The sequence below is a fragment of the Calidris pugnax genome, unplaced genomic scaffold (assembly GCF_001431845.1).
Source record: "Calidris pugnax isolate Ruff unplaced genomic scaffold, ASM143184v1 scaffold15, whole genome shotgun sequence".
Classification (NCBI taxonomy): Eukaryota; Metazoa; Chordata; class Aves; order Charadriiformes; family Scolopacidae; genus Calidris; species Calidris pugnax.
Genome location: NW_015090774.1, coordinates 4,586,908 through 4,614,101, shown reverse-complemented (window position 1 = coordinate 4,614,101; position 27,194 = coordinate 4,586,908). Strand labels below are relative to the sequence as shown.

Here is a 27,194-nt window from a genome sequence, read left to right as displayed (position 1 = left end):
TGCACAGGCAGAGCTGCGTGCAGGCAGAGATGTGAGCACAGCATTCTTCATGTGTATCCCATCACATGGCACGGTGCAATGAAGATTGTAAAAAAAAAAAAAAAGAAAAAAAAACCCAACCAAAAAAAAAAAAAAACACCACAGCAACTTCTATTTTAAATTCTGTAATGAAAAGTCCTGTGAAGTATGTGCCTTCCAAAAGTGCATTCCATCCATTTCTAACTCCTGAGGGCCCTCTAGTGCACCGCATGCAAATCTACTGAAGAAATTCCTATTTTCCATGTCTGGTTTTTTGTTTTAAATTTAAAATAACCCCCGTGTCCCCTGAATTTTAGAACTTTGGGGAATCGTATCTTCTCATGATGAGGCACGGAAAACAGATAGTGGCTTTTAAATGCTGTTAATATGCTATTAAGCAGGTCGGGAGTGTTTCCTATTTGTGCTTTCCAAAACGAGGCACAGCACAGTCGCTATACAGATGGAAAAGTTGAGGCAGAGAGAAGTTAAGGGCTTGTGCAGAGTTAAGCAGTGAGACATTGGCAAAGCTCTGACTTCTGAATCCTTGCCTTGTCTAAGTACAAAATAGTAAAATGTATATGTTCACTGTAATCCAAGCTAATGGATATATTCTCTTCTCTAATTAATACTAAGGGGAATACACCATTAAGGAATTGGTTTATATTTTTTAAAACCAATCTGAACTTTTTAAACTTTTTTCACTGGACATCATTTTTCTTTCCTTTTTTATCTAAATATGTAGTATTGATTTAAGACTGCAGCATTTGTGCCCGTTACAAGGAAAAGAGACTTTGTATCACCTGCTTTCTTCAAAACTGAGTTCTTAAAGGAATAGGGATTGTAAGAATTTATATTTTTTTTAAGTTCAAATTTGACTGAAGGGACATATCCCAAAGAAAAAAGATTAATTCAAAAAGCTACAGACAAGTGTGTTGTAGTCAGTAAAGTTGTGTGTACTGTTACTTAACATTTTTTTATACTTTGAAGAAGTTGTCAGAGATCGTTTAGATCAGACCCTCTGAAAGATGAAGGGTCAGCAGGGAGAGGTACCAGCTTTGCAGCCCATTTGACCAGCTGTAGAGGGCTCACAGTGGGAATGGCCTGCTTTATCCTATTCAATACCAGTGCAAAGTGAGTGTAAAATATCAGCAAAGTTGTATGTCTAAAACCAGGGTAAATAAAGGTAACTGAGTATTGCAGCCTGAGCACAGAATTTCACCCACGGCTCATATTTACACATCTTCATGAAGAAATTTTTTGAAATTTCTAATATACGCTCCCTACTTTAAAGATAAAAATCTTACATGTCCTGGATTCTGTTTTGACTTACCACTGGTTTTGACAGCAAATAATTCAACATGAAGCTTTTAATCCACTATATTTCTTCCAAGTGTCTTTGAACTATTTTGGGGGGGGTTACTTTATATTGCTGTTGGTAATATATTTGTTGCTTGAGTTGGAAACGTATCATGCTGTAACAGTTGTTTTCAAATGCCGAGTTCTTGCATGTAGACAGCACCATGACCATTACAATCAAGCAGTGCCAAAACACAGTCTATGCCAGTTACTAACAGGTTTTTCTTGCTATGACGTTTCTCTTAAATTAAAACTTTTAAGAACCTGTTGTTCTTCACTCCTTTCATTTGTAGCTTTGAAATCAAAATGTAGTGTACCCACTGATGTACAGTGTTAACTGCTGGGGGTTTTTTGAGGCTTTCTAAATGTGATGATATCAATAATATTTCCTTTATTTTTCACGTTCAGAAGGGAGAACTCATTCTTTAAATGTTACACCGTTACAGTCTTTGGAATGGATGGCAGTAGGAATCCAACTAAATTGGATTCAACATCTTGTTAATTTAGCAGATGTTTGATATTTTAATAGCAGATATTTAGCAGATATTCTAATTTTGAATCCTTAAAAGATAACAAATGATGAAACATTCATTTTTTCAGCTCTTGTGGCGTACAGCTCCAGCACCCTACTAGATTTCACAAAATAATTAAGGTTGGAATGGCTATGAACTTGTCTGGAAAACAAATGTTTCTTTGTGTTTCAGGAAAGACAGACAATGTCTGTTGTTCAGGTGGGTAGTATTCTTCTTTCTGGAAGCTGCAGAAGGGCACTAAAGAGCATTACTGAGCTCAAAGGCTACTTTCTCTGTTGTCATAACATGTTCAAGACCAATTTCTTGAAAGAACAGACTGAACAACGTTAGTTGTCTGAGCAAATTCTGACAGAGGTTATTACACTTTGCCTACCTATATTTATCCTGTAATGTCAGTTTCCTTGCTCTAAACTGTATCTGTGATACTGCCATCTGCATACATTGAACTCAACTTCTCAGGTCATTTTCTGCCCATTTCATGGGCAGTGCTATCCCTTCGTAAGTTTAGGAATACAGGTATATCAAAACTAGTATTGGAGAATAGCAATGAACAGAAAAGGGGAATTTAAGAAGTATTTTCTAACCCTTGACATCCCTAGGTATAGATTGAAAGTGTGAATGAATAGCTGAATTGCAATCTGCAATTATTTTCTTTTTTTAATTTTTTTTTTGTTTGACTTCTGAAATTCATCTCCCCCTGTACCTGTGTTTATAGAAGAAAGCAGACCAACTTATATTCACAGGAAGGACTGTCCAGCACTGATGGTGCTGGACAAGCTACAGACACTGAAGCAGCTGGAGGCCAGCACTGCCACCAGCCTTCCTAGTAGACAGTCTCTGGCCAACCTGCCAGAGATGGGTGGACTGAACCACCACTAAAAAGCTCCTGCATCTTGACTCATGTGCTGGCAACCTCAAAGAGCACCATCTAGTTACTTAAATGCTCTGCACTATTTTCAAATCGCTGAAGATGGGCAGTTGACAGTAATCCATTTTTGAGGAAATAGCAAAAATTCACTAATTCACCTGAAAGTTCTCAAAACTTCCTTTTCACAAGGTTTAGACATAAATCATCCTCCCCTATGCAATTTCCTACAGCCTTTCACTTTTGCATCCTTCTTAGTCCTTCCAAGTACAGCTTCTTCCTTCTCATCTGAATTATTATTCATACTTCTTATTTGCAACTTCTTTTGTAGGTTATCTTTTTCCTTCTTTAATCTAGACTAAGTACAGCCTTCTGGGACAGTGAATACTACACCTGGAGAACTAAAGAAAAAAGAAAAGGGGAAAGCATTTGTAACAACACAGTGATACTATATTATTATTAATGCAAAAAGCTACCTAGCAGCTCATGTTTCTCTCCAAAATGCCAGATGGGGTGTCCATTTTTACTAGTATGAGTTTTGTATTTTAAAGCAATCCATGTCCTAGTTCTTCATCTAAGCTTTCCTTCTCGGAAGGATTGGCAATTTTGGTTTTAAGAGATATGGGATTTAAAGATGTTTAGTTAGTTTTCCAAGATGTCTCAGTTTGGTTCTTCCAACTGCAGTTATGACTGCAGAAGTTGCTGTCATTCAGCAAAGAACAAAATATTGTCTGTGCTGGTTTGCAGACCATTTTGCAATAAAAGACTGTCTTTAAGTGGATGCTTGTTAGACTCACAGAAGGCTCTGAAATTTGAAATGCGAATGTTGCCATTTTCCATTTTAGTAAACACTGTGCATTCATGGACTTGCTTTCCCATATACTTTTCATCTCCATAACCCATGATTTCAATAAAACAAAGCAGCACAAATGAATGAATCAGAATCTGTCCGTGAGATGTTTCATTTGTACCACCTGTGTCATTTCAACTGTTGTGTTAATGAGAAAGACAACACTCCAAAACCAGCATGGTTTGAAGAAATAGTGAGAAGAGATGAAACAATGAGAAACAGGCAAGTATCAGTTCAAGAGGGATAAAGACAGTAATTATAAGTGACTGTTGATGACTGCTCTGGGATCCATTCTTCCAAATGAAACCAGGAGCAGGATTTTTGGAAAATGTTTTGTTTGATATCAAGATACTTCTGAAGCCAAAACTCAATACCCTTCTTTATGCCTGGACGCTTGAAAGGATGTCGTCCCAGGCTAGGCTCCTTATTGTGCATGTTCTTGCTTTCTATGTGCAGGTAGTTCAATGTAAAATATTAACATTTTTCTTAACATGTTTTTTCTGAATAAAATAACATAATGCATAGACTTGCATTAGCTTTAAAATAAAAACTTCTTTTTTTCTAGGTTATATTTGTGATTATTGTATGGGATGTTGTTCCTCGTGGATGCACTACAGCTAAATTATTTCCATAGAGATGTTCTGCAGTTGGTCTCACTCATGTCACACAGACGTTTACGTTAAAATGATTGATAAATGGTGCACTTCCAGCTTTACTGAGTCCATGGGACTCAGAACTTATTCTCTGGAGAAGAATCGCATGTCCTTATTATGGATAGTGCAGATTTGATTTGCAAAATATGAAGCATTACTTTAGAAGGCTTGCGCTGTGTTTGCAAGGAGATTGGTTTGGGCTGCCATCTGGAAACCGTCCCCTAAGAGGACGCGGAGAAATGTTTGCTTTGTGACTAAACACGCTGACTAACCGTCTGCGCCTCAAGTGGTCTGCACCAAACCCTTACAGGGAAACCGGCAAACATCGCTGCCACAGCGTGCAAAAGGGTTTTGTTTTTTTTTTTCCTACTCGGATTTTGGTTGTTGAACAATGCGGGGGCTTCCAGGGCAAAAGGTGGCATATTTTGTGCTTAGAAAAAACAAAAAAACACAACCCTGGCCATGTGGCAGCTGCCCAGCCTGGATGCCCCGACACCAGGGGCCTTCCCTTCCCGCCGGCAGCAGGCCCAGCGGCCGCACCATGGCCTGGCAGCCCTCCTGCCTTCCCCTCACAGACGCTGCCCGCGGCCCCCCGGCAGCTCCCCGCCGGCAGGGAGGCCTCGGGGGAGGCGGCTCCTTGCCCTTCGGCAGCAGCCCTGCCTGCAGGCCGTGCCCGCCTCCCCGGGCACACGCCGCCGAGCCCAGGGCTCCTTTCCCTCGGCCGGCGGTGCGGTAACAGCCGCCGCCTGTGACCTAGGCAGGTGCGCTGCCGCTGAACAATGCACGATTCTCTTGTCAGCTGCCGCTTACGGCCGGGGAAGGGCGAGGGGGCCTGTGTCACGCCGTGAGTGCCGACATTTAAGATTTCTCGTGGTGCTTCTTCCCCGCCTGACCGGCAGCCGGCGCCCCGCCGTCAGCCCTTCCCCGCCGCGCCACCCCATAACGCCATCACGGCTGCGGGAGCGCCGGCAAGCGGCCGGGAGGGGCGAGCAGTCGGCCGGGGAGGCAACCCTCCACCCCGCTGCGGATAGGGAGGAGGCGGGGCGCGCTGAGGGGCGGAGCAGGCCCGGGCGGGAGGCCGGAGCGGCGGGGGAGGCCTGTGCGTGAGCGCGGTGGGGGCTGCTGCGGAGGGGCGCGGGCAGCGGCGGGGGCTGAGGCAGCACGGAGGGGCCAGGGGAGGGACTGGCCGGTGCGGGCACGTCCCCGGCCGCCTTCCCGCCCCGCCGGCTGCTGGAGCGGAGCGCTGGACAACAGGCCGCGGCGGCTGGGGCGCTGGGGAAGGGAAGGGAGCCGGCTGGAGGGGGCTCTGCGGTTCCCCCGAGTAGCGGGGCCGGCCCCGCCGCCTGGCGCTTCCTTCGGCGGAGGCCTTGGCCGAGGGCTGGGCCGTATCCCGCTGGTGGCCGGGGCCTGTCCTGCCGGAGCCCGGGAGTGTTGGTGTCAAGAGGAGAAGGAAGTCCTCCTGTGCCGAGAGCGCAGCCGTGCCCTCCTGCCCGAGGCCGCTTCCTCAAAATGCTGCCCGAAGGAGGTCTTTCCAAAGCGTTCATTGTGGGGAAGTGAGGAGATGTTTCTGGAGCAGCTCCTCAGGGTATCCCTTGCACCAGAGGGTATCACGCTGAGCTGCCTCGGCACTGATAGGAGCCTCCTGGGATAGGGATTAAAGTGTCCACCCCTACTGGCAAGTAGATGACGGGTGAAATGTACGAATAAACAATCACTGCAGCCTCTGAAAAATACCCATACAGTTTCTCTTGGATCTTGACAGCAGCTTGGATCTGCCTTGAGGTGAAAGCTCTCAAAGGCAGGATGCGTGATTCCAAGCCTGCCTGCAGAGCCCGTAGCAATATGGTGCCCGTGGATTAAGTGAGCATCGTAATTTGCTGTGTGTGGAAAGGGAGGAAATGGTGACCTATTTCTGAGGAAAGAGTGAATAAACAGAGCACAACCCTCCAGTGAGGTAAACCGGTGAAGCTGGCAGGATAAATGCAGTGTGTGTCAACAAAATTCCGTTATGTTTCTGCCACAGCTTGGGAGCCCTGGAGTGCCCTTTAATAAGGGCAAGGTAGTGAAGAAAGCCCCTTCAATAACATCAACAATTGCAGTTGTCTCTGCTTGAGTTTCAGATAGAACCACTATGTTCTAGTATCTTAGCGGTTCCTGGTTTGGCATTTGGCAGCTATAAATCTTTGGAGGCAGGTGTGCTGCAAGTCCATCTGGCAATAATGTAGGATTGTAGAGAAGAGGCTTTTAGTGAACTCTCTGGAGCTCTCTGATGTGCAAAGTATGTGCACACGTGCAAAAAAGTAGTCAATGCTGTGTGCCAGTTCGTTATTTACTATTGACATTGGATCATAGAATCATAGGATAATTTCGCTTGGAAGGTACCTCTGGATGTCATCTGGTTCAACTCCCTGCTTAAAGCAGTGTTGTCATTGAAAACAGAGCAGGTTACTTCAGGCCTTGTCTGGTTGAGCTTTCTCTTGAAGGCTTTAAAATGGAGCTGAAAGTGGGTCTGAAATTTAGCCAAATCTGGAGCTAAGTGCCCCAAATTTTGGAAAGTTACAGAGTTTAAAGGAGTCTGAATGAAGCATAGTCTTCCTCACTGGAACTTGTTTCCTTTCTTTTTTTGATGTCATCGTTCTGTTTCTCCAGCTGTGCAGCAGTCTTCAATGTGCACAATGTAGAAATTTTTGGAAGATAAAGCACAAGCCGAAAACTATATTGGCCCGCAGCACACAGGTTTTCTTTTAGGAGATGCAAAATTGAAATATTTTTGAAGTAACCTTTCTCTGTACATTAACAAAATCAAAAAGGCTGATAAACCACTTTAAATTTGAAAGGTTCTTAGTATTTTACCTGCATAATGAATTTTTTACAGGCTAAAGTACTGAGGTACTTGTTGCAGTGTAATCAACTTCATTTCTATGTCCTTAACAGGATGACCTTCTTCCCACACATAACCCAGCTCTTATGCCTTATTTCTCCACTGAATGAAATTAAATGTACTGAGGGAGTCAAGGTTCATGGAATGAAGACAGCTGATGTAAGCCTTTATCTATCTTAATCCATTCTTGTGGTGTCTCATTGTTTGTTAGCCTGTGAAGTCAGTCTTTGAAGAAATCCCAGCATTATTATTTTCACTGCTCAGTGTCTACAGGTCCCAGGTAAAACACACCGAAGGAGAAAAAGATAATAAGATAAATGGAAATACCTGTGTTGTTGTACCTTCATGTTGTGTCTTCTAAATGTCATCTGTGTTTGTCTTCAGTACTCAAGTTAAAAATATACTGACATCTTTTGAGGGGAAAAATTCTAGAAACTAAATTATTTTGTTAATTGTGGAATTGAACTTTTCTCCTGCTAATGCAAATAATTAATTTCAGCTGACACTGATGGCCCTGCTGAAGCTGTAGATAAAAGCACAACCCCAGCAGAAGCAGTTCTCAGTGTCCTAAGGACTCCAGAGAAGGTAAGACTGGAGGGTAAAATAAGACAAAATGATGTGCAGCAGCTCAGCTCTCCCTTTTGAGCAGAGAGTGTAGTCACAGTACCCATTACAAGACTTGGCAAAATTTCCACCATCCTATTTCAGCTTTTCTCCTCCAGGCAGTAGCTAGTCCACCTACACTGGGGAATGTCAAATTGCATTAGGATGTCATTTGAGTCCCTATAAATAGCATTACTTCAACAACAGGATCGCATGTGTATCTCTATAAATATGCCCCTTTATACTCACAGCATATTAAGTATACTGTTGCCATTTGAAGTTAAATTTCCAAACACTTTTCTTATATATAGTCTTTCAGGTGTGATGTTAAGACTACATATGCAAAGATCATGTTATTATAGTTGTCCTCATAGCCACCTTTTCTGTCAGTCATAATCCATATCAAAAGGGTATATGTGGTACTTCTATTGAGTGTAACCTCAAAATGAATTTCCCACTAAAAAAAAAAGGTATTATGAGGTTAAAAAAAAAAAAAAATCTTTGCCTTTCTTATAGTTACATAGAATGAACAAAGAAGCTTTAGAGGCAGCTTCTCCCTTCGTTCCCCACAGAAAATATGAGCCTTTATTCATGTTTTGTGTCAGCTAAAGGAATCCCTGTGCTTACCTTATGATCCTATGGTGATCCCACTCTGGCATCTGTAGAATCTCTGCATCTGTTCCTCACTTCTAGGCAGCGGGGCTGCAAATTGCTATAGCTTCTTCTGCCAATTAAGATTTTGTCTAACTCCTGCTTCTTTACACCCCCTCAGTGTGACCCCACTTTGCTACAGGAATAAGGAATATTCTGATAGAGCAGCTCCCTAGAGTGTCAGGGCTTCCCATAGGCCTCACAGATTCAAGCCCTCTTAACCTTTGAGTGCATTTCTACATGTCGTCGTATGTTTTCAGACATGCTTTTCTGTGAAGCTGGTTATGAAACACATGATAGTGATTTTTTTGTGTGTCTGTTTTTAAGTTATTTATTCACATTTTATGGCAGGTTTTCATGGGATTCCACAGTATGATTTGCAGTTCTCTCCAGCTTTTGAGAGATTTATAAGTAGGGTCTTTTAAGTTTCAAATTTCTGAACTAGGTTGGTATTACTTAATACTCCTTATGTTTAATTCCGCTCTCTGATTTCAGAATCTGTCAGGACTTGCGGCAAAACAGCTCCACAAAAAGAGGCACCTTCAAAACAAAGATGAACATCGGAAAAGCTTCCAGTTCCTTTAACAACAGCAATGGAACAGATCTAGCTATTGGCTTTACCTCTTCCACAGTAGCTGTCCTTCTATTTGGGACAAACTTTGTGCCTGTTAAGAAATTTGATACTGGTGATGGTAAGCTGATTTATATTCATTTTTTGGTTTGGGTATTTTTGCTAATAGGAGTAATATTTTGCCAGCAAATATGGGAGTTTCTGTAGCTAGACTTCTAATATTGTCATGGCCTTAATCCATAGGGCATGTTTTAATTTTCTTGGCTACTGTTAGAGTATAAAACAATGATGTATTGTTTCAGGATGTGGCAAATCTTTAGAAGAGCCTTTTTATGTGGTCTTGTGCACTTTGACAGTGATGATGTCATTTCATGACCATTTCACAATGAAAAGTGAAATGTCCTTTCTTCTACCCTTGTGGGGATTCTCAAATACATACAGTGGTTTTTATTCTGTAAAAGTCGATGGACTTTGGAGTGTTGCCTTTCATTTGTGGACCTAACATAAAAACAATCAAAAACTGACATTTTCATACTTTATTTCTGGTGACTCAGTAAGAGGAAACAATTACTTCTATTTCCCATTTGAGATTTTATCACTTTATTGTACCAGGTTCATGTTGTATTTGCATGTTTATATGAAGCGTAGTCAATTACCGGATCCCCAGATGAATAAATCTGCCATTATGTTACTGCAATAATAGTATCTGCGTTACAGGCTGGATATAACCTCTCTCTCTTTATCGTGCCAAATATGGTCCTAACAAGAAAAGGCTGGACTTTAAAGCAAAAGTCTTAGCTTAGCTGGCATAAAGTTAACTGGTCTGCCTTGTTGACTCTTAAGAGAATTTACAGAGGTAGAAGGGATCTGTCCAAAGTTTTTCTCTTCCTCAGTGTCCTGGATTAGTGGAAAAGCCTGAGCCCTGAGCTTTGAAGGAGTTTTGTTCTGTGCAGTTGTCATCTGTGTTAGCTGCTGCTAGGGTGGTGGGAAAAGTTTGCAGTAACTGAATATCCTGTTTGTCAGAAGCCTTTCAAAATTTTCATGTGTTTGAGAATCGGGGCTTGTGTAAACTTTGTCCAGCAAAGTATCTTTTGTGGCTGCATATGAAGGCTGCATGGTAAGGAAAAGGTTGACTGAATTATAATACCCCACCCTAAAATACATCTTTTTGAATATGTTATAACATGGTTCCCTGAAATTCAAAAAAGATGTGGCCACCTTTCAATTTTTCTGTACTATTTTATCTAAAACATAACACATCAAGAGATTCACAGGCTTAGTATTCTAAAAGTTCTCTGTTGTGTGCATTTGATTTTTCCATAGGCATGTTCTTCCAATGGATTCTCTGTGCCTCCATATGGATAGTTTCTTTGGTGGTCAATTTAATCCAGAATTGCCCCCGGTTTTGGCCTCTGGCTATGGTTGGGGGTTTTGTGTGGGCTACAGGTAAGGATAAAGAGATTATATTTCTTGAAACACAAAGAAATACTAACTCTTCATAAAAAGTGGTGAAAACTTCTCTGTATATAAGGTAGTAGTTATTGGCTTCTTAAAGTCTTGATATGAATGGAGCTGTACTTTTATAGAAAATATTATTTTGCTTATTTCGGAAATATTTACTTATATTATTATGCTTATTTTATAAGCAGCAAATTCACACTAAAAATAACTTTTAAAATGGTATTGAGGAAAAGTCCATGTTTAATTTTTTTATTTTTAAAAAACACTATTTCCTACCACATTATAATTTCCCAAATGTCTTTGCCTTCTGAACAGTTACAGAATCTACAGCAAAAATATACAAGATCACAGTCTAGTTTTTAACTGATTTTAACTTTGTTTTTTTGTATTTCAGGCAACGTTACAGTTGTCCCTATTGTTAAAACTGTTGGCTTAGCTCTTGGTCTTTTGATATGGGCATCTTTTAATTTGCTGACAGGTTGGGCAAGTTCAAGGTGAGTATCTTTAAACCTTAAGTCATACATAATTATTCCTGTCAATTTTTCATTAATGACTGCAGTGAAAACACTATCACCAATAAAGAGGATTTATATATGTAAGATCTTTTTCCCTCTCAGTGGAGAGTACTCAGGTTAATTATTTTACCATTTTTAGTTTTCTCTGTCTCGATATGAAGAAGAATACCCAGTGATGTTCATTAACACAATTGAATGAATAAATAATGTATTTGTTAATGTAAAACTAGTACCCTGTTTGTATTTTTTTCTTCTACAGCATGGGCTGATAAAATAATTTAAACTAACTTCCAATTTTTAAATACCCCCTTTAAAAAAAATCAGTGTAAATTAAATCAGTTTAAAGATGATTTTTTGTGAAGTTGATGTAGCTTTTTGCAAGTCAACTGAGGCACTGATCCAGTATTCCAAATATAAACTTAAGCGGAATTATTTGCATGAGTAAGGATTTCCAAGACTGGGTTATAATTTAACTATTTGTATGCAGTTAGTGCAACTAAGTGAAATTGATTAAATATTCCAGGTTTGGTTGGTTTGGAATTGATCCAGAAGAGGTATCGAGACCAATCTTAAATTATATTGGAGCTGGACTTTCACTATTAAGGTAAAAATTTATTATTATCATAAATTTCTGTAATATAAAATATATATTTAATAACCACAAGGACAATTTAACTAGAGGGCAAACGTATTGTAATATATTTTTGCAAATTGATTTACTGCAGAATTCATGAGCTATCCATATCTAGCTGGTCAGTATTGTATTTCAGAACAGAAACATAGATGATACCCAGTACGGTGGTGAAATGGTTGTTCATAAACACAGAAATATATTTTTATGCTGGTGGCTGTATTCATGGCAAAGCAGTGATGCAGTGATTGTCTCCATATCTAGGTTATTGAAATGGTTCACTTTCCCCAAATTTTGTGAGAGAGGAAAGACTGACTAGCAGAATCTTGCCGAGAAAACCTCTGAGATTTCCAGTCTGACTTTGCTCAGTCACGAGTACAAATCCTTCCTCTTAACTGTAGAATATGCCACAGGACCCCTTCCCAGATTTGCAAAGCAAAAGGCTTTACGAAGCCCAGAGGCTTTTCATTATCTCCTGTCCTTAATAGCTCCCTGTCTTGTACTCTTAAGCCATGCTTAAAACTTCCAAACAGTAGCTTCCTTTGGGATCTTCAGAAGGACTTCTACTTCGACTTTTTGTTTATTATTTGTATGAGTGTACGTTTTGGTCCAAACACAGAGAAAAGAGGGTCTCTGTTACATTGCAGTGTTCTTGCTTTCCAGCTGCGGGGCTAGGAAGGTCTTTGTAGGAACATAACGGTGGCCCTAAATTCCAGGGGCAGTAGGTTTGCCCATCAGCGTGCTAAGCAGCAGATGCACCTAATGCCTTCAGGAACAGAAGGGTGTTAAGAACACGGAGATGATGGAGCCATTCTTGATTGCTCAGAAGGAGCTGCTGCCTTAAATTCATGAATTTTGCTTCCACACTTCTTTCCTAAGAGTCTGCAGCTTTTTACCCCTTACCATGACATGTACCACATGATTTGGTGAGGTACTCACAGAATAGTAGCAGTACTGCTATTCCAGCCTGATTAATTAATTCAGCTCACCACCTGCTTCCTGCCTGTTTCTGAGATATGGTGGAGAAGGGATCAACAGGGAAAAAGATCGTGACTAAACGTGTTTTCCTGGCAAGCTGCACAAAGCCTGTGTATGTTGCTCTGCAGGGCTCAGAAGCATGTATTTCATTGTAGCCTCCTGTGTGGAGCCTACATGTGTTTGTGTAGGCCCTCTGGAGGAAGCTGACATCCTTTTACACCTGTCCTTATTCCTTCTCTAGGAGATGAATCATTCTTCAAATGGAGACATTCTGTTTACATCTATAAGAAATTCCTAAATCATTAAAATATCTTCCATAAAAATAAAAACCAGATCCTGCCAGTTCTGATTACACGTATTTACCTGATTTCCTGGAGCTGGGGGTACTAATAATGTTACCCTTTCTTCCTCATGTTATTCACTTAGTGCACTGGAGCACCACTGAGCAATACTCCTTCCACATATGTGTGAGGCCTTGTATGAACAGTATTCCCTCACATGGGACAGAAGACTAAAAATTAACGTTTTTCCTTGAGCACAGAGCCAATTCTGTGCAGATTTAAGCTGCTCCATATAGAATTTTCATGCAGATGTTCCACTGTATTTGTGGTTTAGTACAAAAGGGCACTGTTAGCTAGAGCAACTGTTGTTAACATGTGGTCGTAACTACATGCTGTAAAAAGGAGACATTTCAATCCCATGACATAGAAGAGAGATCTGTAAAGTGATACAAAGAGTAATTTATTTACTTTCTCTTTAGTTGTTTGTTAAGCCTGTTAAAAGCAATTACATTTTAAAAATATATTAAAGTGACTCAAGGGCAATAATAAAAATAAAGTTATACGCCTCCAAATAAAACTTTTGTCTCTGAACACTAAGCGTTATGTCCTTATGAGCTGACATGGTATTTACTGGTGTATTTTTCTCTTCTGAGTGCTGTCATATTTCTTTTTATAAAAACTGAAGTCCAGAGTTCTTCACCTTCGTTAGAAAGCACGCCTTTACTGAGAGAAAGTGTAAGTATGCTTGTTATTTTACAGCAGTGAAAGTATATATTCATCTAAAAACAAACAAAAAAATTGCTTAGTGTTAACAGATTTGCTAGGATTTATGGTAGACCACATAAAACTACATAAATATGCATTGATTTTATTTAATTTGTGGATCTTGTATATCCAGTCAAATGTGAGCAACAGGAAAGGTTTTTCCCAAGTGTTCTTTCTCTATTGTCAGCATTAAATGTCTTAGAAGTACTTTTTCGTTATGAGAGATTATATAAAAGACAGAGTGTATTACTTTCCTATCTGAGAAGATGAAGCAATTTTAATTAAAACTTAACTATAAAACTAGAAGAGTGCTTAGATGAAAGGCAACCGTGTATAACTCTTACCCACCAGATTTTTGCCACGTTGCAGAGCCAGGAGACTGTCAAAAGTTGCTGATTCTTGGCATCAGCTGTGGCACGTGTTGGAGGCCAATGAGGGGTGCCAGATCAGGTGTCACTCCTTCAGGAGCCCATAGTGTGCAACAGAAGCTGGAGAACAATAGGCTGCTACCACCATTGTGCCTTACTACTGTAGGTCAAGGCTCAGTTGCTACCTGAACAGAGTCCCTTAGAGCTTTCTAGCTGTGCTCACTGCTCGCTTCTAGTCCACCAGACCAAATCACAGAAACAATCTGACTGCAGGATTAGAATAAAATGACACTGCAATTTCTTTATGCTGCAGACAGGGGTGTTAACATCCCTGTTTGAAAATAGTTGTAATGTTCTGATAGTAACACCAGAGCTATCAAGAAAAGGCAAAACCACATCATAAATAAAATCTGTAGATTAAATCATTAATCAAGTTTAAGGAAGGACAAGTTCTGAAAGTCAGATCTACCTGGATGCAGATTAAAAAAACAAAAATGCTAGTGAGTGGTCTATTATGTATTAAACTGAAAGTCCATTTCCAAACTCATACTTGTAGACTTTGAGGTAGGTAGATCCAATGATTAGTTTGTTCTATTAAAATAAAAAGTAATTCTACTTTCTTCAGAGTATTTCTGTGAACAGCTGTTGTTTCTCCTTCCATTTTCATTTTATTTTCTTAGAGCAAAACTGTTCTGTTTAATGCAATGTTTGAGATTATTTTTTTAAAATCGAATTAAATTAACCTTATGTGAAAACTCTTGTTTTTTCAAAGTCCATTAATGTTTCTGAAGATACTCCTGATGACTCATGGGTGAACAGACTTTCTCCAGCAAAAAAGAGACTCGTGTAAGTTATTAACAGTTCTTTTACTGGTGCAGGCTCAAGTAGCCAGACGCAGTAGCGGAACACAGTGTAAGAGCAGAATTTGTGTCCTGTGGTTTTCCTAGCGCAGTCGTGGATAATAAATACCAGTTTTTAAATACTAGTATAGTGTGCATATCTATATATGAATAGCTGCACTACTGAATCTAATCTGAAATTAGATTATTGCCTTTGCACTGTTGAGTGTGCTTTACCTTACTAATTATTAGTACTACTACAAAAGAACATTTGGCAAAGTAAATAGCAACTAAATAATTACCGAGCTGTTTTTTTTTATCACCTGGTTGATTAGCACTCCAGCATAGAAGGAGCATATGCTAAGAGTGTGCTTCCAGGTGTGGTTTCCAAGTAAATCTGTCTGGAGAAGGCATGGCAGTATGGTAAGGAGACAGCAGAGGTGCTCCAGGATGGAAGCAGCAGCTCGCAAGGGGCAAGTGTGGGGAGAGGAGACAGCCAAGAACACAACAATCTAGAGGTGGAGAAGGGGACTAAAGAGGCAATGAACCTGGGAGTAGTTATAAAGAATATATAGACTGCAACAGTGAAGCTGAGGGTGGCAGCATTTTAATTATATTTTTGTTTGGTTTCTCCTAGTTCCTCTTTTAAGAAATCCTAGTTAGTTGATTTCTTTTGTCATTAATCTAGTCTGCAGGCCCTTGGGGCAGGAATTGTCTCTGTTACTTGGCCGCAGAGTATAGGAAAACTAAGTTACTGTGTTGAATCGCTTCTACGCTAGAAAATAAAAATGTGCTAAAGTGTGTTCTTTTTATAGTGTTGCTAGCCATTTACATAATATACACAATATATAACTGCAATACTGGACTTAAGTGTATTGTCTACTTCCCTAATTAACGCTAGGCTATTTTCTCTGATATTTTCTTTTTTTAAAGAGGATGCAGCCTGGCTGTAGTAGCTGGAATACTCTACGGTTCCAGTTTTGTACCAGTACTTTACATCAAGGACCATGGAAGAAGAAATGAATCTATATACGCAGGAGCAAGTCAATTTGGTAAAGGCTAATAGATCACATTTACTTTATTTCATCAGTGTATTGTATTCTGCTGCTATTGTAAAGGCATAGAGTGAAGTTCTAGATACACCTGAAAATGTGCCGTGACAACTTACCAGTTCTGCACTATGTTATACGTTGGTGTGATCATAGTACTAGCAATCTCTGTGTCTCTGAGGTGAATCACATTGTTAAAAGAACAGTGAGAAACAGCCCAGAGGACACCATCCTTAACTCATAGCTATGTTTCAGAAGGCATTAAATAGTTGCACTCTCAAAATACAAAGTTCATATGCTTGGAACATGAGGTAAACAAGGGCACAAGCTGTACCAATTGCCAAATTAGTACACTGGTAAAGGCAGAGAAGGTTGATCATAACTAATGAGCAGAAGAGATATGTAAAAACATAAGTACTTAGAACCTTGTAGTTTCTGAAATGGAAACCTTTTAACATAAGCCTAATTGCCAATTTCAAACAACAGGTTTGAACAAACAACATATTGCTGAGACCACACAATGTTGCCATTCAGAAATTGTTATGTCACATACAATTTCTGTTGAGTACTGCAACTTATGTATTCCCCAGCTAGACAAAACAGATGTTGCCACTATGTGGCAACTATGCCTTTCCTGTTGAGAATTTACTTCTCCAAGGAGATAGAGATCATCTTGCAGCATCCTTCTGCTTATCCATGTTGGAAATACTCTCTTTAGCACATACAAAGTCCATGAAGGATTTATTATTGTTAATAATTATAGTGATCAAAGTTGTGATACATTCTTCAAGATAAAAAAAGGACAAAACTGTGCCATGTTTAGTTTATGCAGTACATGCAGTTGACTTGCCTTTAAATGTACAGAGAAACAAGGCTATATAGAGGAATACAAATATAGATGGTCAGGAGAAGATGTAATTATGTTAAATCCCCACCCCACTTTTGTAGCCTCACTTGAGGACTTTCTTAGGGTTTTAATAAATTAATTAAGTAGTTTGACTAATAGAATTCTGAAAATGACAACTCAGAAATGCGTAAAGGCCTGTAATAAATGTTAGGATCAGCACAGCAGTTAATTCATGTTTAATATAGGTGTGATTGACCGAATCCATCCACAGTCAAACTGGCAGCTCTGTCGATCACTATCACAATTGAATTTGATTTGTTAGCAGTAGCACCTTACGCGTTTTTGTCTGTGAATGCTATCAGTGAAATAATTTATTTAAAATTAATAACTGATGTTTTAGACTAATATAATTTTGTGATTTCTTTTTCAGATTTAGATTATGTTTTTGCACACTTCAGTGGAATATTTCTTACAAGTACCATCTACTTTTTGATCTACTGTGCAGTCAAGAAAAATAAACCTAATGTTTATCCCCAAGCCATATTGCCAGGTATGACTGTTTTTTAAATTAACTGTTAATTTTAGGCACTTCTTCTGAATGTTTTGCAGTTCAAGCTGTATGTTGGAATTTAGTTTGCCTTTCAGGTCTCTTCATTTAGCTTTTGTCTCTTTTGAAAGATCACTAGGTTACTTAATTAAGGTTAGGAAACAATGATAAATTTTGTTCTAACCTGAAACTAGAACAAAACAACATTGCATATTGTGGATTTGCAAAAACTGACTGTGCCAGAGTGGAGAGCACATTGCTCAGAAAATTGTGAACTTTAATTAATTTCCTACTTTATTTGGAGTTGCTGATTTTGTCCCTTGAGCTTTGGTTTAGATTATCAGAGCCAGCTTGTTAAAGTAGTAAATGTACTAAAATACATACATACAGTTGCTGTATTGTGCTATAAATATAAATGTTCCACAAATTGCTGCCCGTACCTTGCTGTGCGTGTTTTTGATTGGGATTTATTTTTCTAGGGTTTATTTCTGGTGTGCTTTGGGCAATAGCCAGTTGCTGCTGGTTCATAGCCAATCACTATCTCAGTGCTGTGGTCAGCTTTCCAATAATTACTGCAGTAAGTATATAAAAAAAAAATAATCTGTGACTAGAATTAAAAGTGAAGGGTCTTTTTTCCTTCCCATTTGTGGAAATAAGTTGAAATTATGACGTGTCTAGAGCATTTTAATCAAGAGTAAGTGTTGCCTCTTCTGCTTGTCTGTGCTTGCCTTCAGGTTTTTTAGTAACACGCGTGGCTGTGACAAGCACCATCACAGATTGATAGGATGAGTCTTTTGGTTATGTAAAAGCCAAAGATCTGTAACCAGAACTATATCAATATTAAATAGTAAACTGAAGTGATTAAAAGAAGAAACATTTTATGCTTTCATCCCAGCAAGTACATTTTATTCTGGGTGTTTTCATTTGTGATTTTTGTACTCTAGCAGTCATTTTGCTTGGTTAAGTCAAGTGTTTTTTCTTTTTACAGCTCTTGAACAAACATAGCAGATTATGTACTGCTGAAAATAATGTTCTTATGCAAATGAGGGGAAAATAGATTGGTCAATTTTGTCTGGTTTATTCCTATGTATGATACCATACCTTTAAAGCACTGTTAATTTCCAGAAGCTGCATAAATTCCATCACTAGATAAAAATAAACTTTGTTTTTACTCTCTTGCCAGTGTACTAGACGTTGATGCAAAGGTGGATAACTTCTGCCAAATGAGAGTTTATAAATATCAAAAGCAAAGTTTTGCTGAACAGTTGTATTTTGGAAGCAAGCTAATGAAACAGTGTTAATAGGGATTAAGCTTTGCCTCAAGATGCAGTAAATCAGAATAAACTCTGCAGTGTGCAACGAAGAAAAAGACTTGGGATCATTCTAATTAGAAATTGAGAGATTAATGGAAAGCAGCTTTAGTAACTTGGTTATCAGTATGCCTAAAGGGCAAGGATGTAAAATCATGAAATGAAAAATTTAAGGACAGCACTGATGAGAAACTGCCTATCTGGACCATAGGTTCAGAACTGCTGCTTTAGTTCACCCCAGAGAGAATTTCAGACAGCTATTCATCACATCCCTTTAACAGTTTGTTTCATTTTTAAAATGCATTCTTCTTACATTATCTAGAAAGTGAAATAACACCTTAGCTATTATTCAAATAATAGTTGGCAGTTTCACTAGAAAACAGGACCCACAAATACATTCGGCATGAGACACTCTTTCCTGCTGGCCCAAATCTGTGTCCTATCATCTGTACTGAAGATGGAGAGAGGAACATCACTGTCCAAACATCTGTCAAGTGTTTCTGAGAACAGCTCTAGTGGGAAACATCAACAGAGCCAGTTTTCGCTTCATATTCAGATAATATTTTTCATCAGTCATGAAAATTCAGATCGTTGCTCCCACAGGAAAAAACTGTGTTACCAGGAGTGCCGGGAAATGATTGTTGTGTTTCCCTGCTGTTAGCTGGGAAATCTGTACTACAACATCACAGATAATCAGCAGTTTTCCTGACCTGTCTATCTGGCTGGCTTTGTGTTTTGTCCAGATGCCTGCTATACAGGAAATACATTTATGTTCCAGTCTCTTGATGTCAGGCTGAGCAATAAAATCAAACTTTGTCCAACTAGTTAGTCATGCTCATAAAGGAAATGTTAGGAATATCCATGGTGGCTGCCAATAAACCTGAATAGTCCTCTGAAATGTGGTAACGTTGTGGACTGTAGTTTTGACTAAAGTGAAGCATATTATTTGGAGCCTACTAAAAGAATGTGTAACAACCAGTGCAGACACCATAGTGTAATTTAGAAAGACATTGTGCCTCCTCTGAAAAAAAACCAGTCTCTTGCCTCTTTAGCCCTTCTTGAAGATTTTATTGTCTTTCTTTGTAAAGATTTCAGTGATGTTAATGGTTTTGCCATGAGTGCTGCAATTATACAGAATGGAAAGGACTAAATTTGTTATCCAGACAAAATTTAACCAGCCTGAGAACAGTATGAAATGAGGAGGTGGTACATTTTAATGAATTGCTGTAATGTACAAATGAACCTTATTCCTTAGGGTCCTGGCCTTGTCGCTGCAATGTGGGGAGTCCTTGTATTTAAAGAAATCAAGGTAATCTTCTTGGGTCTCTTACCTAGTCTTGTTTGTCTCTAGCTCTAGGAACAGCATGCCTCAGTATACAGCTGTATCTCTCAGATTTCTCCTCCTTACAAGTACTGTGTTATGAAATTGAAAGTCTTATCATGCAGTACTAGGCTTTCCAAGAAGGTTGAAGAACTGCGGACAATTTTTACAGGAATGAAAATTTGCATTCCATAACTATGTGAGCAGCAGCGGGAGTAAATGAAGACTGTAGCAGGGCCAAGAAGCAGGATCCCAAGCACAGCCTGAAAACAGTCTTTATTTGAGCCAGTTCTTTCAGTGGGGGCAAGGGAAGGAGTAGTAGTCCTAATAATCTCACAGACAAATAGATTAGACATAGGGTCAGGATCACCAACGAGCGAAAAAATGAGACAGAGGTTAGTTGGCCTCGCTAATTACAGCATAATGTAGAGATTCTAAACTGAAAAGGCAGTGATTGCCTAGAACAGGCTAATTTACTCTACTGGATGTTAACATATATGGCAGACATTATTTTTCTGGTGGAATTTGAAGCATTGAATGCTAGCAATGTAATCTGCAGCTTCCCTTAGCTAATCTGTCCAAATTTGCTATTAGAGGTTATCTTTCCCAGTATTTTTGGTGACTGTAAAACACGTTAGGCATCCTTGGATCAGGAACTAGAAGTTCTCACTCTCTCCCACTGCAGATTAGTGTTCACTATCCAAATCTTTGTGACTCACCAAATCTTTCATTCTTTTCATACATTCTAGAATAGTATCTGCATAAGTGCTTACTGGTTAAAATAGACAAAGGCCTTTAAAAACACTTTTAAAAATTGCTGAATGAATTTTGTGAATATCTTACTAACTGTATGACATCATAGATTCCTATTATTTAACTGTTTTGAACATCAAATATGTTAGAAATATTATATGAAATAAAATGGTATAAAATTTACCATTTAATGTAATCTATTTATTACTTTTGTCATAAAATGAAATCCTAGTTCTTTATTTTTTTGTGCGTGAAGTGGTACCTATTGTGACAACATTTTATTTTTCTTTTTCTCTCCCTTTCCTTATCCAGGGACTGAAAAACTACCTGTTACTCTCAGTAGCATTTTGCATCATTTTGTCTGGATCACTCTCCACAGCTTTTTCTAAGGTTTGAAAGGATCTTCTGGACCAGTAGATGGTGCTACTGTTTAATGTAATCAGACGGAATACATAATAATTTTCAAAATGTATGCCCAACATTTATCCTAACTTGCTTCAGGCAACTGAAAAAGATAACCTTTGTTAAATGTTCCCATTTGTCATGAAAGAAAATCTGGAAATGTTTGTTTCTGCATTTCTTGGAACAGTAAGGATATCAAAGGATTTTATTAAATAAAGCTAAATGATTTTATAGTTACTAATTACTTTTTTTTTTCCTCATTCAGGCACTAAATTTCATGTCATAAATTGCAGTTCATTGTTGGGATGGAGGTTAAAGGGATTTTACTTCTTAATCTGTACTATTGTAGATATTTACAAGCTAATTTGTTTTATTATAACATTCTGTCTTACTGACTTGAATAGAAAATGTGTCTTGGAATATTCTTTATGGAACTGATACACATGAAGATGTGAAGCATTTTTTTATTGAGAAGCACTATTCTTTGAAGTCATCAGTTTACATAAAAATGTTGTTTTCCATTCACTTCATAATTTTGAAGGAGATATAAAAAAAACGGTGCTGTGAAATAAATTCCTTATGTTTGCTACTAAACTGTTTGTTTAGTTGCAAGAACATTATGTAGAAATCAGGATATGAATAGTTGGGGATGTTTGAGTCTCTTTTATTTTGATTGTAAGTAAACATTACATTTCTGTGTTGCAATAGGAGCTAAGTACGCGGTTCAAAGTTTGTTTCCAAATAACTTTGGGTCTTTTCTGTATACTTACTTTCTGTCCTTTGTGGCAGTTTTTATTACATTGCAGCATTATGCCAAAACTGCTCAATCACTGTTCAACCCAATACAAGGTCATCTAAATGTAAATAACTTCTGACAGCTGTTGTCTACTTGTTTCTTAAAAAAAAACAAATAAAAGAAATAGGTTTCATAACATTTTTAGGCAAACTAACCAGCTTCTAACTACTGTTCTGCTAGAAAACCCTAATATCCAAGGCGAATTCCCTATGAGGAATGTTATGTCTGCTCTTCCATGACCACTACTAACATGGAGAACTGTTTGTTTTCATTTTCACAGCAGCTGCCTTTCTATATGCAAACCATCTTGTCTGAACCTCCCTTGGTCTTTTTTTCAGTCTATTAGATAAACCCAGCTCCTGCAGCCTTCCCTTGTTTGTAACGTCCTCATCATTTTTCTTGCTCTGTCCTGAGCTCTCACAAAGTGGAGTAGATCTGTCTAGAAACACTTGACATGGCAGGCAGACTGCAGTCTTAGAAAAATAAGAGCAGAGGTAAGTGTTTTTCTTTCATCCACCTTGCCAGCTCTGTTCGTGGTTACACATCATAGTGTGACACTTTTTACCATCACAGCTTGATATTGTTCACATGTTCAGATTGCAATCGTAATGTCTTCCTTCTCCCTTCCACCCTTCTTTGCCTACTATTTATCAGATTGATCTTAGAACTGTTACTTAGCCTGATTTTCCCATATTATTTCTGCCCAAGTGTCAGAACTTGGTGTCTGACAGGTTATTTCCCCCCTTAAGGCTTTTCTCTAATTTTACTGTGTATGTTAACTCTGTCATCCAAGGTGGCAGCATTTTCCAGCCAGATGTCATCTGGAAATTTAAACATACTCTCAAATTCCTGTAAATAATTTATGAAAATGCTGCCTGATACAGGCCTTTACTTACTTTTTGGAATCTAATGTAATACGTATAACTCTGACAGGGAGCAATTGATTACTCTTTTGAGCACAATTTGCCTCTCTCTTACAGTGGTTTTATTTAGACTGCATTCTCCCAGCTTTTATGTAACCTCTGTTACCATTGTACTGGTCAAGACACGTGATGTGTACCACCGTAATACCAGGTATTGGCAAGAAAACTGGCCAGTTTTCTTTTCAATAGCCAGGTCAGACACAATTTCTTCTTGGCAGACCCTTGACTGTTGCTTACCTAGCCGTTATTCTATTGACTCAGACAAGGAAGAGTAACTTGTTCACGTGTTTTTGAAATAACTTGAATTAAATCAGACATTTATCATTTCCATTGATCTGTTTGCCCTCTTCTGAAAGATCACAAGGACCTCTATATTCCTGGAATATACCTCATGCCAGAAAATTGCTGGTAAACAAAAATTGGCAAAACAAATATGTAGTGTTCTCAGGCTCCTCTCCTTTAGAGATATGCTTTAATATGTCCGTTCTTTCCCAGTCAGTTCTTATTTCTATGTTACTTTGCAGTTGTGTTAACACTGACTCTGTCATCTGTTTAAGACTGAAGAAACAAGGGTGCCGTGCACTTTAGCTTATTATGTCATTGCTGAATAGTGGCAGATTGTCTCTCATTTCCACACAGTTACTGAAAAAAATACTAGCCTTGTAACTCACTATTTTGCTAAAATAATTACAATGCAACACAATATTTATAATGATAGTGTGATTACAGCACCAATCCATTTTGAGGTACCAATGCAATTGGTCAGGAAGGATCATCATCTGTTTAGTTTACTACTACCTGTGGGTCAACTTCCACCTTTGGTTGAAGTCTGCAAGTACAGTCTACACTATTCCATGAGGTGTACTCTTCAGTAGTTTATGCTACGTGCCTCAGTCTGGAAAAATAGTTGGAAAATGTTCAACCAGAACTCTCAGGGAGAGGAGGACAACCTCCCTGAGACAGTGAACTAGTCTGTTCACACTACTGCTACCAGGGCAGAAATAGCTTTTAAGGAATGTGTAAGATCCATATTGCACAACAGGTATTTCAGTCCCTAGAGATCCCTAGAGCACCTTCAAGGGAGACCAGGAGCAAACAGAAGCAAAGGCCACAGAAGCAATGGTCACAGAACCAAGAGATGCAGGAATGCAGCATGGTATGATTAAAAATTGAGCTAAGCATCAGAATACCAAAGATGCTTTGTCTTGCAGAGCAAAGTTCTAGGAGGAGAAAGGAACAGGGGATCAGATGAAGCTGCATGAAGATGTTACGAGGTTAGGCAGAGCAGAAACCAAGCATGGTATCTCCTAGTCGTCTTCCACAGCTGGACAAGCTGCAGTACTCACTGAAGAGTCAGTGCAGAGGGGCTGTCATGCAATGGCTGGTTGGCCTGCACCAGCTCTCCTTGAAAATCTACATCCCCAGCTGGGTGAGGAGTAAACGAGCAGGATTGCTGAAGCCCAGTCACTGTGGGACCTAGTTTACCCAACTTTGGCCAGCTGTGTCCCATCCCACACGGCAGTGAAGTGCCATAGACCTTGTCACTGCTGCAGTGCCCTGAAGCTGTTTCATCTGCTGCTGTGAATACCCTGAGTGAACATCTCCCTGGGTTTTCCAGATTTTTAGCCTATAACTTCTAGTGATAGGACAAGCTGGCTACTAGTGCTGCAGTGGAAATGTTATGGCAGATTAGCAAGTATTAGAAAAATTTATCCTGGTCGTGCCTGGTTTTAGTTGCCTCAGTTCAGATGCTGTTTTGTTGGTGCATTTCTTATTTGTTGTGGTTTCAGATAAATCTGAAAATGCACAATGAGATTGAATCTGCTCCATCCATCCCTTATTAGACGACAGGTTGTGCAAAAATATGAAGCTGGCTTCTACCTTGGCAGTTGAGATGCATTTAGATTTAGGTTTTATGTTTAAACTGCTGACATATGTTTCACTTTCCTTTAACTGAAGTGTCTTTTCTGGTATTGTATTAAGCTTCTACTATCTCTCCTGAGGGATGCTCTTAAGTTAATGTATGGTATGGGACCAGCATCCATCTACATTACAGGGAACAGCTGAATCTTCCTGGGCAGGAGCACCTTTACCTCACCTGGTTTCTGTATAAGGCCATTAGGTTCCTGAAACAAACCAAAAAACTGACCTCCTGACCGTAGCAATTGCCATGTAAATGTATGTACTTTTGATGCAGTTCTCCAGTCTATATTGCATAGCTATCAGATGTGCAAACTTAATTGCTGACTGCTAGGGTGTTAATTAAAATTCTTGTCTGTGCGGGCTCAAGTATGACCTTTATTAAATGCTTTTCTTAGCAGCTATCCTATTGGATTTGCCTTGTCAACAGCACACAAAAAAAACCCAAACCACCCTTGTAGCTCTTTTCTGTTAAAAATCCCTTGTGGTAATTCATTGGGATTTATGGTTTAAATATGTATTTATTCCAAAATATTTTCTTATGATGTTCACTTGGAATATATTGAATAAATATTCCCCTCATTTCTGAGATTTTCTTGTCCTTGAAGTTTCGAGTTTGAAGTAACACTGGTACTTCTTTCATGTTAAAATCCTGGATTAACAGATATCTGTTTATAGAGCTATTTATACAAAACAGTCTGGCAGCAACTGAGTTTAATAAGAGAAAATTCTACAGCTAATATAAATTATCATGGCTTTGTTTATTTCAGCATGTTTCTCTATCAGTGTAAGAACTGACCCCCCGTATTTCTAATTCTTTTTTTTTTTGAGGAGTGTGGGCTGGGTGTTGTGATTTTCTTTTTGTGTATAAATAACTGTAGGAAAAAACAAAAGTTGGACCAAAGTGGAAAAATCCCATTTCTTGGAGAAACCAATACTTACAATTTTTTTGTTTGTGCCTGTTTAATAACTTCTAAGAATGTATTTGAGCTTGCTCTAAGAATTTTTCTGTGGTAATACTTAGAGGCAAATTAGCCTTTAAAATATTGGTAGACTGGGAGTTTCCAAGTGAGAGTTTAGTGCAGTGTTGGGAACCAGGGAACTCACTGTCAGCTTTTTTTTATTTCCCTTACCTGTTTATTCCTTTTCCCGTGTTCATTATCTATTAATTTCCATAATTCACTGCCCTCCTTCCATATTTATGTTCCTTCATATTCTTTTTAAAAATGATTGCTATCTGGAAAAATAATTTTAATACATTAATTCTTATGTCTTCAAATGTAAACAGTGAAAACTGGCATTTTTTATCCCTATATATATTTTTATATCTTATATATATCGTCATTTTCAATTAATATGCAAGGTTGATTAAATGCTAGTTCAACAGTCTGACCTGATCCTTGAGCTTTCTTGCATTTGGCATGAAAATAAAATGATGACCAAGATGGTGCATGCTAGCAATTAGTGTCTTTTTTTAAAGTTTTGACCTTGCTTTCAAATAGAAGAGTGAAGTTTAATGCTGTGTTCCATAATTACTGAATGACTAATGGATTCCACTTTTCTTTAGCTACATATAATGCTGATAGATAGAGACTGTGAAGTGTTGGATTTTAGCTGATACGGCTGAAGTGATGGTTCTAACATTTTTCATGCTTATCACAAAACAGTCTTTAAAAATCTAAAATATATTTTCTGTTTAAAGTAAACACTGAACAGCCTTGTGCCTCTTATTGCACCAAAGGGGCCTGTTTGAGGTAAAACTCAAAGGAAATGGGACCCGCATGAGTCCTGCTCCTCTCGGTCATTCGGGCAGTCTGAGTCCACCCTGTGTTTTCAGATTGTGTAAGTAACCCCTAATGATCTTACATTTTGGTACTTACGTAGCAACCAATACAGTAGTAATGCAATAAATGACTATTTATTGAGGGTGGTGGTGTCTTCACCTCACTGGTTAATGAAATGGGAGAACTGGTGGCAGTAATGTCTCTGTGCCCTTGGGTTTGCTGCAGTGAGGGAAATAACTGCGCTGCGATGCTCTAGGCTACTCTCACTCAGCCCACAGGCCAGCCTCAAGGGATGCTATTTATTGCTAGCAGTCATGAACCAGAGAAAAAAAAATTATAGCCTCTAAGTGATGAGTTTCCTCTTCATTGGTTATGGATGGAGGCTGAGGAGAGGAGCCCTTGTTCAGGAGCTGCAGAATGAGAGCTGCTCCCCACCTGTATTATCTTAGCCGAGGAAGACCCTCAGGAAAGCAAAGGTCACAGGCTCTTCACAAGATCCAGCTCAGGAGAAGGGCTGAGCTGGTACTTAACTAGATAGTCATATTTCACATCAGGTGATGCCTTGACTCTGCACTTCATTTTCCAATCGATTTTGAGCGCAATCAAGAGGTTGGAACTTGTTGTATAAAACAATTGTATATGTATAAAAAATGTATACAAAACATGTATAAAACATGATTTGTATAAATCATGGCTTGTGATCCTTGAAGCATACTGTGCTCG

General features: G+C 38.9%; 1 protein-coding gene across 3 annotated transcripts in view; it reads left to right on the top strand.

Annotated features, from left to right (window-relative positions):
* TMEM144 (transmembrane protein 144) overlaps positions 1 to 25,277 on the top strand; it is a 28,076-nt gene extending 2,799 nt beyond the window's left edge. Inside the window, exons 1-14 of one of the 3 annotated variants that reach the window (XM_014944601.1) lie at positions 5,093 to 5,119; positions 7,210 to 7,315; positions 7,656 to 7,741; positions 8,906 to 9,102; positions 10,305 to 10,427; positions 10,837 to 10,936; positions 11,481 to 11,561; positions 13,501 to 13,582; positions 14,753 to 14,826; positions 15,753 to 15,871; positions 17,146 to 17,265; positions 17,742 to 17,839; positions 19,828 to 19,881; positions 20,959 to 25,277. In XM_014944601.1, the coding sequence (XP_014800087.1) occupies positions 8,964 to 9,102; positions 10,305 to 10,427; positions 10,837 to 10,936; positions 11,481 to 11,561; positions 13,501 to 13,582; positions 14,753 to 14,826; positions 15,753 to 15,871; positions 17,146 to 17,265; positions 17,742 to 17,839; positions 19,828 to 19,881; positions 20,959 to 21,042 (1,074 nt within the window). In that variant the 5' untranslated portion in view covers positions 5,093 to 5,119; positions 7,210 to 7,315; positions 7,656 to 7,741; positions 8,906 to 8,963 and the 3' untranslated portion in view covers positions 21,043 to 25,277. Of the gene's footprint in view, positions 1 to 5,092; positions 5,120 to 5,345; positions 5,375 to 7,209; positions 7,316 to 7,655; positions 7,742 to 8,905; positions 9,103 to 10,304; positions 10,428 to 10,836; positions 10,937 to 11,480; positions 11,562 to 13,500; positions 13,583 to 14,752; positions 14,827 to 15,752; positions 15,872 to 17,145; positions 17,266 to 17,741; positions 17,840 to 19,827; positions 19,882 to 20,958 lie in introns of those variants that run through there. The other 2 variants (XM_014944586.1, XM_014944594.1) reach the window with 2 other exon arrangements.
* The last annotated feature ends 1,917 nt before the right edge of the window (positions 25,278 to 27,194 follow it).